Source organism: Perna viridis, chromosome 5, assembly GCF_037379345.1.
Source record: "Perna viridis isolate PV_CMFRI_1.1 ecotype Kerala chromosome 5, ASM3737934v1, whole genome shotgun sequence".
In the NCBI taxonomy this organism is placed as follows: Eukaryota; Metazoa; Mollusca; class Bivalvia; order Mytilida; family Mytilidae; genus Perna; species Perna viridis.
This window is the reverse complement of record NC_142449.1, coordinates 29,815,875-29,830,660: the sequence shown is the minus strand read 5'-3', so window position 1 is coordinate 29,830,660 and position 14,786 is coordinate 29,815,875. Positions and strand designations below refer to the sequence as shown.

Here is a 14,786-nt window from a genome sequence, read left to right as displayed (position 1 = left end):
GACCCTTCTATAAGTTTACGTTATCTTCCCTGTATCAATTTGATCCGATGGAGCAGTGTAGCGAATAGAGTCGTCACATTCCGAGTCGTTTGTATAATATTGATTTGTTGTGACATGCATCATTAATTTGATCATCTATTCTACATAATAACACCTAAATGAACGGTCCCGTACTACCATACATCGTGTACTAAGTTAGAGCCCTAGATTAATCTTACGAGGGGGATTGAAACGGCCAGCGAAAGCTATATTTTTTATATAGCCTAGCTGGTCGAGTGGTCTAGGGCGCTGGACTTAGTGCAGGCGGTGTTGCCATAGATGTCACAGCGGTACGAGTTCGAGTCCCGCGGAGGGAACGACCAAAAATTTGCATCGCAAATTTGACAGTTCTAACATCATTGGGAATTTTTCAGACCCTTCTATAAGTTTACTTTATCTTCCCTGTATCAATTTGATCCGATGGAGCAGTGTAGCGAATAGAGTCCTCACGTTCTGAGACGTTTGAATAATATATATATGTATAATTATGTCGAATCATGTAGCCTAATGTCTCAGCTGTTCAATGGGGTCAAGAAAGTTGTGGTAACACATATAGTTATGTGTAAAATATATACCCCTTTCCCACAGAAAAATCGCCTAAGGCTGTTCGCTGCTTTGCTTAAAAATAACAAGGATTGGAAAGGGTTGTGAAATTGTTAAAGATTGTTTATGCTAATTATATAATATCAATAGAGAAAAAATGGATCAGTGTATTCGTTTTTGAGATTTAAGCAACTGAAATTTTGGCAAGAAAAGGATTTCTCTTGATTTTCCTAGAATTTGTCTTCGTTGTTTTTTTTTATTTTTCTATGTATTTCGAAGATAAAAGAACAAGGATTCCATACATTCTTTCCAAACAACCAATTGAAAGTGGGTGTCGCTGGACAAAAAATATTAATGCGATTAAATGGATGAAATCAGAGAGGTCCGAACATCCTTCAATTGACATTCTTCAATGTCAAAAACCTCGAGTGAAAGAAATTAGCAGTAGAAATACTGACCGAGTCTATGTAAAATCAAGCAGGTATATGATGAAAGTGGCTCAATTTCCTTTGAAATCTACAGTGTGGTCTAAGTAAAATTATGATTGGTCTATGTTGACCAAAAATTCAGTTTCTAACACTGAACCCCTAGAGTATTTCTGCTTAGTAAAAATGAATTATTTTGTATTTTCTGTGTAGTAATATCACAATTGATACTTTTGGGATTCTTTTGATTACTTGTAGCGATTTATATCTTTCTTGAAACTTGACATTCTGGCTAGAATCATTTTTCGTGTTTTGTTGGGCATTATTTTTTAAGGCATGGAACTATGTTTAAAGTGAAGAATCCTTAGGGGAAATATGTTAAGTGATGGTCGTCATCACAAATAAGAAGTTGCTATATCACTTACTGGATTTTACTCGCACATCACTTGCAACGTGATGGGTGCCACTGGCGGAAAAGGTCATGCTTATCCTTCCGAAGCAACTAATGTCACTCCCTGGTCTTTTTTTCTGTCTTATTTTCCTTAGAAAGGCCGGATCCAGGATTTTATGAAGGGGGGGGGGGGCGTAATTACGAGATTCGGTATAAAAGGAAACCAGATCATGACATGTTTAATGAATGGATATGATAAATCGCCATATTCAATATTAAGCGATAATGATGGTTTTGTGTTTTGTTTTTTTTTCTTTAAAGGGAGGCGTACGCCCATTACGTCCTCACCTGGACCCGCCCGTTAGCCTCCGTTTTCATGTATAATTGAATTTTATTCTGTTAGCTATGTATTGAGATCGTCTCTGTTTCCTGTGTTTTTTTAACCATCTATATTTGTTACACAGAGGTCTAGACAACAAAATTTACATTGTAATATTCCATAAAGGGGGAATGACGGGCAATCCCCTTCTGACGTCACAATACGTTTTACGTTTCCCACATTTGTCTATTGGTTGTCATAAAACAATAAATGACTAATCGACTGACTACTTACAAAATTAATTCACATCAGTTTTTAACAAACCCTTCCATTGGTTATTGACAGGTGCTTCCGACGACACGATGTGGAATATTTAGGCTGTCTTTTTAGTGATGAAGAGATATATTTGTTGTTGAAAAATGGATTTTAGTCAATACGTCTTCCAAAGTCTTCCAGAGGTATGCTCCTGCATTCTCAGCATGCATTAACTGATGTGTGTTAGTGCTATAACGTCATGGCAGTGCTGTGGTTCTCGGGGAAGACCTCCGAACCAAATAACGCGAGTAATTTTGGACACAAAGGTCGTGACTTGTGTGACTGGGTCTTCCCACTTTAAATCAATGCATTATCTAAACTTTCCTTGACCCCTTTGTCATTATATTTTTCTAGTAATCCCGGGGTGCCCTTCTGGATGTTGTATTATAAAGTTACGATACGATAGTTTAAATTATTTCTTTCATGATTTGCAATAATTTTCCCGTGGGAAAGGATAGTGCAGGTAGCCACTTACTATATAAGTAGCTCTATAGCTCTAAGCACAACGACAAAATGGTGATCTATACATAGTGGGAGTCCTATAGTCGGCGTCACATAAATAACATACTGTTAAAATTTGAATAAAAATATTTTCTACGACTTTATTGACACCTACCGTCGTTTAAATTGTCTTAAATGACTTGCTCATTCGTTTAGCCAAACGGCTTCTCCCTAAACATTGAATCGTTAAATTCCGGTCAGATTTTAATTCTAGGTGGCAATATTTACATTGTAAAAAGTCGGCCATGTTTACAGTGATCGGGTTGCTAGGAGATGTTGTTTACGTTTAAATGGTTTGTCCAAAAACCGAAGAACCCAGAATGCAATTCGGCGTTATTTCGGATATCTCGGATTTATTTTACGCGAACAACGTATAATACCGAGAAGTTGATCAAGCAGACGATTGTCACCGGAGTTCGACGGGAACTTACGCACTTCGTTTGTAAACAAATCGTCCCGTAAAAACCAACATGGCGGATATTAGTATGGGATTTTCCCGTAAGGATTTGTTACGCATGATTTAAGCTAATAAGCGACTTGTTTTTGAGAAGCTGTTTGGCTAAACGAATGAGCAAGTCATTTAAGACAATTTAAACGACGGTTGGTGTCAATAAAGTCGTAGAAAATATTTTTATTCAAATTTTAACAGTATGTTATTTATGTGACGCCGAGTATAATGTGTTACACCAAATGTTCAAACTGAGTTGGTCTGATGTACATATAATCTGTTTACATGACCGTAAAGATTTGAAAAAAAATATATATGTTCTCAGTCTGATATAATATGTACTCTGGGTCTTGGAAGCTTATTGGTGTATATGTTGTGTACAAGTTGTGATTTTGAACGTATCATAATTCGTAGTAGATCTACGTTTTTTTTCAAATATTAATCTGTAATAATGGATCCGAAGTCTCAGTTTGATCGAGAAGTACAATATTAACGATCGTGAACAACAATTTTGTCACTTTTTAAAACAATTTTAGCAATTGTTTAAAATGAGGAATTTCTCATATGCCAGTATGAACTGATCAAGAACTTATTTTAATGTAGAAGAGAACGGTCATATTCGCACATATTTCGCATCAACAAAAATGTGTAATTTGTAGCTTGATAAATTTCAAAGAGCATGTCAAAGCTATGACAACATGAATTACACATGACATTTGGCTTTCTGCACTAGTGTTTTAAATTGCATTCAGCAAGATAAGTGCTATAACCCTGTCTTCCAGTTTTTTTTAATGTTTGTGGACAGCTTCAAGCACAATCGTGAAAGTACAGTGAACTTTTTTGTCCGAAATAATTCTACTGTTCCGATTGTAATGCATACAAACTTGCAACTTGTACACGACACATTCAAGTGTATTATAGCTTCCTTTGTTATATATTTTTCGTTCTGGTCGTCGAGTCTGTGTACAGGGAATATTCAAAATTGCCAGACACATCTCCCTCTCTCTCTCTAAGAAGAGAGATAGGATGTCGTCGGAGCCTCGATCTTGAATAGTAACTCTCGGAATGAGTGGATGTGTCTGGTGATCTTGAATACTCAATGTATACAAGTCCTTTCATACATAAACACTTGTGGTCCGATGTTCGTACATGCACAAGCCATAGTAGGCCAATGTTCAAACTACGAGGGTGTAAACTAGAAAGACAAAACCGTAACAGCGACGACTGCATCTTGGTATCAGAGGCTGTTCGTTAGGATCTACCCTTTTGCTTGGCGGTCAAAAGCATTAACATATAGTGTTTCCAGACTGAAGGAAGCAACTTAAATTTCGCTTACCTTGTACTACTTTAAATTAGTCCATGAGCTGGGAGGGTCCACCGTGCACCCCCACTCATCAACTTCATGGTGATTTTAGATACCTTTATACCTCTCATTACCGAATCAATTTGTCGCCAAAGAATATTCTCGGATTATTTTTCAGTTAAGACTATCTTTGTACCCCAGTTGGTCAAAAAGCCAAGATTTTTGTGACTTGTTTGACCGTCTAAGTCTTCCTTGGATAGCATGTGTGAACAAACTAAACATATTTAGGTATTATCATATAGCCAAATGTCTCAGCTTTTAAATGATACCAAAACAGTTGCGGTAACACTTAGAATTTAGGGGTAAAATGAAAATAATGTACCCTACCCCGCTGAAAAATCGCTTAAATTGACATATTTTTCAATGTCAAAACCCCGAGAGTATTTATGCTTCAGTAAAAAATACCTTATTTGGTATTTTCTGTTTAGTATTATCACAATTTATAATTCCGAGGATCTTTTGATGATTTTCGTAGTCAGAATTTATCAAAAAATGCAAAAAATGTGATTTTCGAATTTTCCGTAAACGTCAGATAAATTCTACTCTTCAAGTTATTGCTCAACTGAAACGTCCCAAATTTGGTATCATTCGATAGATAATTTAATTTTCAAGAAAGATTTAAAAAAAAATGGTAAAAATATTACCCCTACCCCTAGAAAACTGGTCACAGTATCAAACAGAATTCTCATTCATATCATACAAAGAGTGTAGAACTCATATTTTAAGCATTCATAATTAGGATAAAGATGTACAAAACATATCTGATCAATTCAGGCGCTTAGTATTTTTTCTTTTAGGGTGACAATTACTATAAAATTGGAAAAATGGGAAATTTCAGAATTTCAGATTTTTGTTCTATATCACCCGTTATTGTCTTTGATTAAGAATTCCGTAGTTTAAACAAGCTTTTATGTGATACAGCAAATTAATAAAATATCTAAGCTTCAAAATGAGCCTAAGCAATAAATATTTGAACATTTTCATGCCATATTAGGTGGGAAAATGCTACCCCTACCCATGAAAGAGTAATCAAGGCTACCAAGGTTATAGCGGTAATCAAAAGAATATAATCCAGGGACAAAGACCAGACATGGAAAACAGACATACACAACAAAGAACATAAAGTAACTAAAATAGTACATACAAAGTAACAAAAGCAAATGAACAACTCGGACTCCACTAAAAACTGAGAGCATGGACTAGGTGCACCGGAAGAGTAAGCGTCCTCTGTTTTCCTAGAGACAACCGCCGAATTGCTCATAAAAAGTCGTCCGGGGTAGACAAACGAGGAAAGAAAAACTATGGCCCGTTGAATAAAATTTTAATCAGGTTTCATGGTGCAGATGGATACACCATAACGATCCACGAGTTCATGATTACGACCATAAAACTTCTGTAGTGATGACTTCAATCTTGTAGCAACATAACCCTGTTCCAGAAGCCTATTTGTTAGAGTTCTAGCGCGATACAAAAAATCTGCGTAGTTTCGGCAAGCTCTGGCATATTGTATGAGTTGTGATATGAACACTCCATACGCAGGTGCTGAAGGGATGTTGCCACAGATGAAAGGAAGTTGCCAATTCTGAATGAAAAGTCATTACGTTTGTCGTAAAGTTTGGTCAATAGTTTTCCTTTATCATCGATTTCTAAGTGTAGGTCAATGTATGAGGCTGACTTCACAGTGTCTGTAGTATCCTTTATCTCAAGTTCTTTGGGATAGATACGATGTATCAAATCCCCGAAATTAGGGTTTAAAGATAATACATCATCTATATAGTAGAAACTGAGATTAAAGGATTTAGCCAAACGATATTCTTTCTTTCGGATCAGATCAGCTATAAAGTCAGGCTCATAAGAGTGATGGAATAGGTCAGCAAGTAAAGGAACACAATTTGTTTCCATTGGAATGCCGACCGTTTGTTGAAAAACACGTCCACCACACTGGACAAATATGTTGTCGATTAAAAACTCCAGTATTTTGTAAACATCTACCTTTGCGTATTTGGAAGATGATTTGGAATTATTTCTTACAAAGTACGAGGAATCTCTACCAAGAACTATATATTTGTATCTAGGTGTACCATCTTTTTTGGAAAAACAACGATGTATAATGTTTTTAAGTCGGGATTTTAACTGAGTACGGGGAATAGAAGTATACAGTGTTGAAAAGAAGTATACAGTGTTAAAAAATCATACGTTTTAATGCTATTATATTCAGATAATAGTTTTGAACTGATTGTCTCCAAAAGATCTTTCGAATTTTTCAGGATCCACATTGAATTAATACCACTACGGTATCAGCATCCTTATTACATCCTTTCGCTTAAATGGCCTGGAATACGTTAAAGTATGCATTGCCTTGGCTCATTAGAAAGGTAAGTTGCTCTATAAATGTGTTTGAATACACAAAAGCTTGTTCTAAGTAGGTAACTTGAAAAACAATACCCATTACACGTGAGATGGAAGAACATACGAAATTCCAAAAAATCCCCATTTTATGAAAAACTTATTATTGTCAACTTCAAACTGAAATATACTCACCTGAAATAATGAGAACATATGTTTAATACATCGATATATAAACCACAAGTACCCAACATGTCTTATTTTCCATCGATTATATGCTTAAAATTAACATTTTGGTCCATGTTGAGGTGTTGTTCTCATGGGTAGGGGTGGCAATTTTTTACCTAATTGGTCTTGAAAAAGTTCAAATATTTATTACTTGAATTCATTAGAAAGCTAAGACACTATATAATTGTGTTTAAATATACAAAAGCTTGTTAGAAGTACAGTATTTGAAAAAAATGACAATTATAGGTGAAATTGAAGAAAATATTAAATTCCGAAAATTCCCCATTTTATGAAAAACTCATTATTGTCACATTGAATCTGAAAAAAATGGCGCCTGAAATGAAAAGATATGATAGATACACCGCTAATTAAAACAATAGAACCCAACATGTCTAATGTACACCCTTATTTGCCATGTTAAATTCATGTTGAGGCATTTTTTCATGGGTAGGGGTGGCATTTTCCCAACTAACATAAAATGAAAAAGTTCAAATATTTATTGCTAAGGCTAATTTTGTAGCTTAGGCATAATATTAATGTGCTGTTTCACATAAAAGCTTGTTTAAACTACGGAATTCTTAATAAAAGATCATGTTTTATACATATTTATCTTAATTATGAATGCTTAAAATATGAGTTCTACACTCTTGGTATGATGTGAATGAGAATTCTGTTTGATACTATGACCAGTTTTCTAGGGATAGGGGTAATATTTTTACCTTTTTTGAAAAATCTTTCTTGAAAATTAGTTTTTTTATGGTTTATTTTTGTAGAAAATAAAATTATCGAATGATACCAAATTTGAAACGTTTCAGTTGAGCAATAACTTGTAGAGTAGAATTTATCTGACTTGCACGGAAAATTCGAAAATCCGATTTTTTGCATTTTTGGATAAATTTTGACTACGAAAATTGGCAAAATTTATCAAAAGAACCCCAGAAGTTTAAATTGTGATAATACTAAACAGAAAATACCAAGTAAACCGTTTTTTTACTGATGTACAAGTATAAATACTTTAGGGGTTTTGACATTGAAAAATATGTCAATTTAAGCAATTTTTCGGCGGGGAAGGGGTATATTTTATTCATTTTTTTCCCAAAATCCTAAGTATTACTGCAACAGTACTGGTACCATTGTAAAGCTGAGACATTGGGCTACATGATGATTTTTATACATGTAAGTTTACTTCGTTTTGAAGAAAGAAGAAGTTCGTGGAATCAAAATATTAAAAAATTTGATTTTTGCCTCAACGAGGTATAAAAAGTAGCCGAAAAATACAAAAATGGTTCAGTGAATTTTTTTGCGACAAAAATATACTGAAATGGGAGGTATAAGGGTACCTGAAAATCATATTTTGGTTGATGAGTGGGGGGTGCACGGGGGGGGGGGGGTATCTCAGCCCACGTACTGAAAGTTCATGTTTTCAGGAAGAGGTAATTATTATAATACTAAATGTACTCAAAATTAATTCCTGCTTTCTGTTGTGGACAGTTTAGACTATATACAGTTATTTTTCAGTGTAACTTCATTGTCATGTTATTTAAAACGTGTTCTACAAGTGTTTCGTTCAAATATCTTTTTTGTATTTTTCGCCATAGAATGTAAAAAACAAAACAAAACAAACAAACAAACAAAAGCAATAAAAGCAAAAAGAAAAAAACAAAAGAAAACAAACAAAAATAAAAACAAAAAAAGCGGGAAAGTGACTAGGAATATGCCAAAAGAAAGATTCAGAAGTGAATTATATTGACAGAAACTGCCATATGCATTTTACAATTTCCAAGCTGTCAATAACGGCGTTGCATCACTGATAATAATCCCATTTTCAGCATGAATTGTATATAATCTAGTCTACCAATCATTTGTTCCCCAACCCCTCCCCAAAAAACACACTGACAAGTCTGTGTCTATACACTAGCTTTTGAGCAAATCATTAAAATAAACACTGGGTGGGCAAGGTCGTCAGTTTACCGTTTAAGTATATAGCTAGACTTTGACTTATAAGGACATTTGCTAGTATACTGTTGAGAAGCTCGATAAGTTGACAAAACTCGACATGTGTCAAGTCCATTATTTTAAATAATGTAATATGATTTAAAGCAGACATATATATATAAATATATATTTTGGCCTTATATACACTTGACCGTAAATTAAGGACCACTGTTTAGATTAAGCGTATTTTTCATCCTAATATTTTTTTTAATTATGCACCATTTTAAACTATTTGAACTTTCACAAAGAAAAATTGTTGCATTCAGGGCCTGGCTAATAAAATCTTGGAAATAAGAAAACATCGTCTTTCTTACAATACATGCCACATGGAAAAAAATGTTAGAGAAGTAATTCAAGTTGAGTTTTAAATCATTTTAACACGTAAATAAGGATGTAAAGCTTGAAGAAATATTTTGAGAAAAAAGGATTTAAACGTTGCTTCATTATCAATTTCGAGGCTAATTCATCTACGAGCCCGTGGATCAGTTAACGTAGACGTAAAAACATAGAAATCGCTTATTGTCTACCTTAAGTATATATACAGTGAACACTTCCCACTAGTTCGACAGTCGTCTCATTGCAAAAATATATAACAAACGAGACGATTTTGATTTTAAAATTACAAATTTCCCTTTCGCAGTAATATACCATCTTCCCCTCTGCATATAGACCACCAATTCAACCAATGAGCATCTGGAGCAAAAATAGTCCTACGCAGAAATTACCCCCTGTTCCTCATAATGCTGTGAAAAAAGTTCTCATTTTATTTTAAAAAATTAAACAGTTTCTGAAAGAAAAAACATTTCTGTTCATTATATAGGTGTATTTTGCTTCTTGTGATGTGAAGCCTAATCTCCATAACGATTTCTAAATATACCCCTATCTTGTGAAAACACTGGGATTTCCCATGCTATTTATAGACCCTTCACTTCCGGTGACCAGTACTGCACCGCAAGTCTGCTAACCCCACATGCCATTCTGAGGATTGTGAGCTGACATATGTAGAATCATGCTAATATATAGTCCTCTGCAGGTTAAAGGTAAGGTAAAGTCCAGATAAGCCATTGAATATATCGAAATTAGCATAGAAGCCTATGGGAAGTGGAATTAGTGGTTTCTAGCCTTGATATACATGTATATCTTAGTTGCTGAGGTATATCAGAGCTATTCTGGCTAGCTATTGATTATCCATCATTGTCTGAGAGACAGGCTCATTTTTTGAAAATTCAGGTCGAAATTCAATTTATCGACATTCAGGTCGAAACTTAAGCCACAATCATTGAAATAAATCATATCCTTAGATACATGATCCTCTCAACTACCTTATTCTCAGTTGGTAAGCTTTATAGCTCAAGTGCTACAAGTTATTCCATAGACACCTACGTGTTATGTGAAAGCGCTTAATTTGTGGATACATAGTTCCAAAGACATGCACATTAGCATACTTGTAAACGATAAAGTGTTAGAATATAATTTGAACAATCGTGTCTAGTGCATGAACATTAGCCATGCACATGCAACTCTATTATAATAACACACAAACGGCAAAACTAGTCCTGGGAATGGATTAAGAATGATTAAGAAAGAAGCAATAACACCATACCAAAAATGACACAATTTCCGAGAAATGCATTATCGAAATTTCTTTACCATCGTCTATGCAAAGTTTCGTTTTTATTTGTCATCTCCGGGCTTCCGGTGTCAGGAGGCGGTAACCGTAATAAAAATACTCGATACAATGGGTGACACGTCAGGATGGTTTCGGGGGTAATGTTACTCCTTTGTTAGAAAAATGGCCAAAATAAGAGACCTGAACTTTTTTCTAATATCGCAGGGTTTCATTTGTAGTTTAACGTCAAATTGTTTATTATGCACCTAAAAGACTGCTACACCACCACAGGAGAATGGTTCTATTAGCATAACCCGCTAAGGTTCAAGTAAACAACCACTTAGGTCCCTTTGAATTATAGTTATTTCTAAAACAACAAGATTTACACCAACAAACAAAACTAATAAACAACTTTAACTTCGAATTAAATGTGCTGATTAATTTGGTTTTTTATTTCTATACATTCCCCCCCCCCCAAAAAAAAAGAAAAAAACAGTCTCACTTCCGATATTCAAGTTGTTCATATTAGACGCACAATAAGGAAGGAAAACCCTAAGAGATGGTAAATAGTCATCAATCATGACAGATAAGACAATATCAATACTGATAGATGCTGAGTACCATAACCAATCTAAAAAGTTATCTTCATATTCTATGCAGGGGCAGATCCAAATTGTTTACAAAAAGAGGACAGTGATTCCGTCAAAGAAATGTGGTCCAGGCTATCGTTATTTGCACACTTCAGAACGACAGCATTTACGAAGGGCAATAACTCCAACATGGCATAACAAATGTACAGGAAAATTTGACCACAGATAGATCTCATCAATCTGAACATTTTACCCATGACGTCAGATATATGGGAAAAACTTCAGTCTGACCCCTATGTTCTATTTTAGAAACGGTGGTCATGTTTTTTCGACAGATAAAAAATCCCTGTAAAGCCATATGAGCTAAAAATGGAGCCTTAAAACTCTTGGCATAAGACCGTTGTGCCGAAAATCATAGCCACATAAGACTTTCTTATCCCGTATCCATTTGATCAAAAAACAAAAAAAAAAAAAAAACGTCGATACAAATGAACTAAAAACTGACCGCTTCATCACAACATCAGAAGAACATGACAAAAAAAAGAACTTTACCTATAGACGGGTGCATAGTAATTTTGATAAAGCAATTTTCCCAGGAATGGTGTCAGTTTGTGGTCTGGCGTTATTGCTACTTGTAATAATAATTCTACCTGGCTATTCGACTACCGTATTTCGCCATGTGTTAAAAAAAACAATATTTTTTTCAAAACTAGACGTATCAACATAGAGCTGTATCAGTGTAGGTGTTCAAGGGACTTCAAGTGCATAGCTAGTCTACCGTTTTCTTCATCAGACCTTATTGTTGAAAGCATATTCTAAGTATTTGGCGTTTATGTTAATGTACGTGTCTCTGGAACTAGGTGCACAGAAACTAATTGTTTTTAGACACATGGGTGTCTGTGCGACACTTTGTAGCACTTGCGCTATAAGTTATCAACTGAAGTACATAAATCTCAAGGCAGCATTCATTTTAACGATCGCGGCGAAAGAAAATAATTTAACTGATAATAGCGACATGGGGTTAATTAGCTTATTTGTATTTCGACTTGAAAATTTGAAAACTGGAAAAGGCAAACTACTAGTTTGTAGTTATTTATGCAGGATGTCGGAGAATTCTGTGTTCGTTCATCTAGATGTTCCATGTGAACCTACAACAAACCTGAATTTACGTAAACTAGCGTACTGCTACGATGCAGTGTGAATTTTTATGCGATATTTTAAAGATAATCTAAACGTCAACCTGAATGTCATTCGTGATCAGAATGGCAAGTTCAATTCTAACAATTTACAACAGCACGCTTGTGTTTAAATGCGTTTGAAGTCGATACTGGCTCTCTCCTTCATCTTAATATTCATATTTTTTTTTATCATGAGGCGTAAAAAATTCAAACAATCGATTTGAATTGAATCTGTACATTAGTACTTTGACTATTTTTTATTGCATTATTTTAAAAAGAAAATATTGATATGGTTATTTTTTATTTATTTATTTTCGTCGAAATCAGAGAAATTGAATGTATCCATGGGACCATACACTGTCTGCAATTCTCGATGCAAAACGTATCCCTCTAGTTTATGTGCATGCTCGACGACACTGGTATAAAACAAAAATTAGAAACTTGCAGAAATTTTAATTAATAAAAATAGGCTTTCGTCTACAGTGGCGGGTCCAGAAATTCCGAAAAGGAGAGGTCCAAGCAGTTATTTCTATTTTTATTCTATTTAATCAACCACAGTTTTCGAGTATAAGAGGGTCGCACCAAGTGTGCCTTGGATCCGCCAATGTTTTATTTCTCAAAAAAGTAACCACAGTGGGTACATACTGCAGGTTTATTTCAAACAGTTACCCTTTTCCATTACATTGGTAAATAATATTTTACACTTGAACATTTCTAACGTAATATCTCGTTTGCAATATAAAGGATTAAACAAAACGCGTCTTCTTTGTATTAGTTTGCTCACAGGAGCTTGATCTCACTATTAAAAATACAGCCCGACTAGATAAACACACTTATATAGTTGTTGGGGTGCATATTGCTCAAAATCAGCGGGTGGTCTTAAAAAATGATGAATAAAAGAGTTATATGTAATTGTTAAACTGAACTATATAGGAAACAACACAATACGTATTTAAGAAAGAATCAAGACTGTGTACAAAATTGTAACTGTGATAGACCATAGACCTGTAATTAAATTCATAGACTATACGAATAACCATAACTTGATAAGTGGCAAATTTTCAAAAGAAGGAAGAATAATAATAATATCACAAAAAACTACCAAAATTTGACGCTAACCCCAAACTAATTGCTACGGAATATATTTATTTTTTAACTTCCACTGCACTAGCAATAAATGTAATTTATTGTGAAAGGATATTCGGTAAAAAAAATGCTAAAATATAGTTCGCCAATTTAAGAAGTGATGTCACATTCTCTAATTTGCATCTCACTAAGTGTAAAGTTGGTTCTGTAAATTTTATTAAAACAATGTTATATTATTTTTGTATGAATTTTCATTTCTGACGCACGTAAACTAAAATTTAAGCCCACAATTAAATTCCAATCAATAATTCATACTCACTTTTGTAAAATGATCTTAAAACTGCATAACCAAATCTACGAAACATCAGAAGTCCTTTACTTACAATTTAAGGAATCGAACATTTTATTGAATTATCTTTAAAAAATGCATCAGTAAAGACATTTTAAAGTTGGTACGGGTACAGGTATGGATTACACATTTTAGACCCTACCGATTTTAGGTTCTCAAAAGTCCCGAAACGTATAACCGGAAGTTACCTTACCAAACTAATAAATGACACTTTCTCCCTTTCAAGTCCGAATTTTACGTTTTTCCGAAAATATTCATGGGTTAAAACTTAATTTTAAGACTTTGGATAACGTTTTGAAAGATTCGATATAGTTTTAAAAAAGAAATGTCGAAGTTTGAATTCCAAACCTTACTGTAGCACGAATCCCCGTACCAGTAAATAATGGATACGACATTATCAAGAATGAAAAAGAAAGCCTCATGGATGGAATAGATGGAATCTGGTGCGATCGTCGTTGAATAATTTAATAATATTATGGTGTCCTAATTATAATGTGTAATAAATAATCAAATAAATACAAATAACAAAAATACCTGAAATTTGATTTTGGGTATGGAAATTTTGGGTTACACATTTCGGTACTAAATGACCTCAAATAAAAATGATTGATTCTATAATAGCCATCGTATCATTTTGTAAATTGGTACAATATATCGGCTGGAAATACACGTGATAATAGAGAAATCAGCAAAAGAGTATTTGGGCACGGGGGAAAGTTCGTACGGGTACGGGTACGGGTTACACATTTCCGTATGTACCAATTTAAAGTTGATATTTTATTCATCTGTATGGATTTTACATATCACAGGTGGTGACATCCTCAAGAACTGACGAGTTTCAGCCGTTATTAAAAGTTACATTTTAAGTGTAACCCTATACTGTGATATGAAAACTTTTGCAATAAACGACCCCACATGATATCATGAATGTTATCGAAGAGCGTACAGTATACTAAGATTTATCAAATTATTAGCAGACTGACACCCCCCTCCCCTTAAAAAATTAAAATCAAATCAATCGTGTAAAGTGAAACATTAAATTTTACTTTTTCTTTCCGCTA

At 34.3% G+C, this 14,786-nt stretch overlaps 1 protein-coding gene across 1 annotated transcript in view; it reads left to right on the top strand.

Annotated features, from left to right (window-relative positions):
• Positions 1-2,041: 2,041 nt before the first annotated feature.
• The window catches only part of LOC148617014 (nuclear receptor subfamily 1 group I member 2-like), a 128,183-nt gene continuing 115,438 nt past the window's right edge, over positions 2,042-14,786 (top strand). Inside the window, exon 1 of the mRNA XM_088584267.1 lies at positions 2,042-2,175. Coding sequence (XP_088440393.1) covers positions 2,137-2,175 — 39 coding nt within the window. The 5' untranslated portion in view covers positions 2,042-2,136. The remainder of the gene's footprint in view (positions 2,176-14,786) is intronic.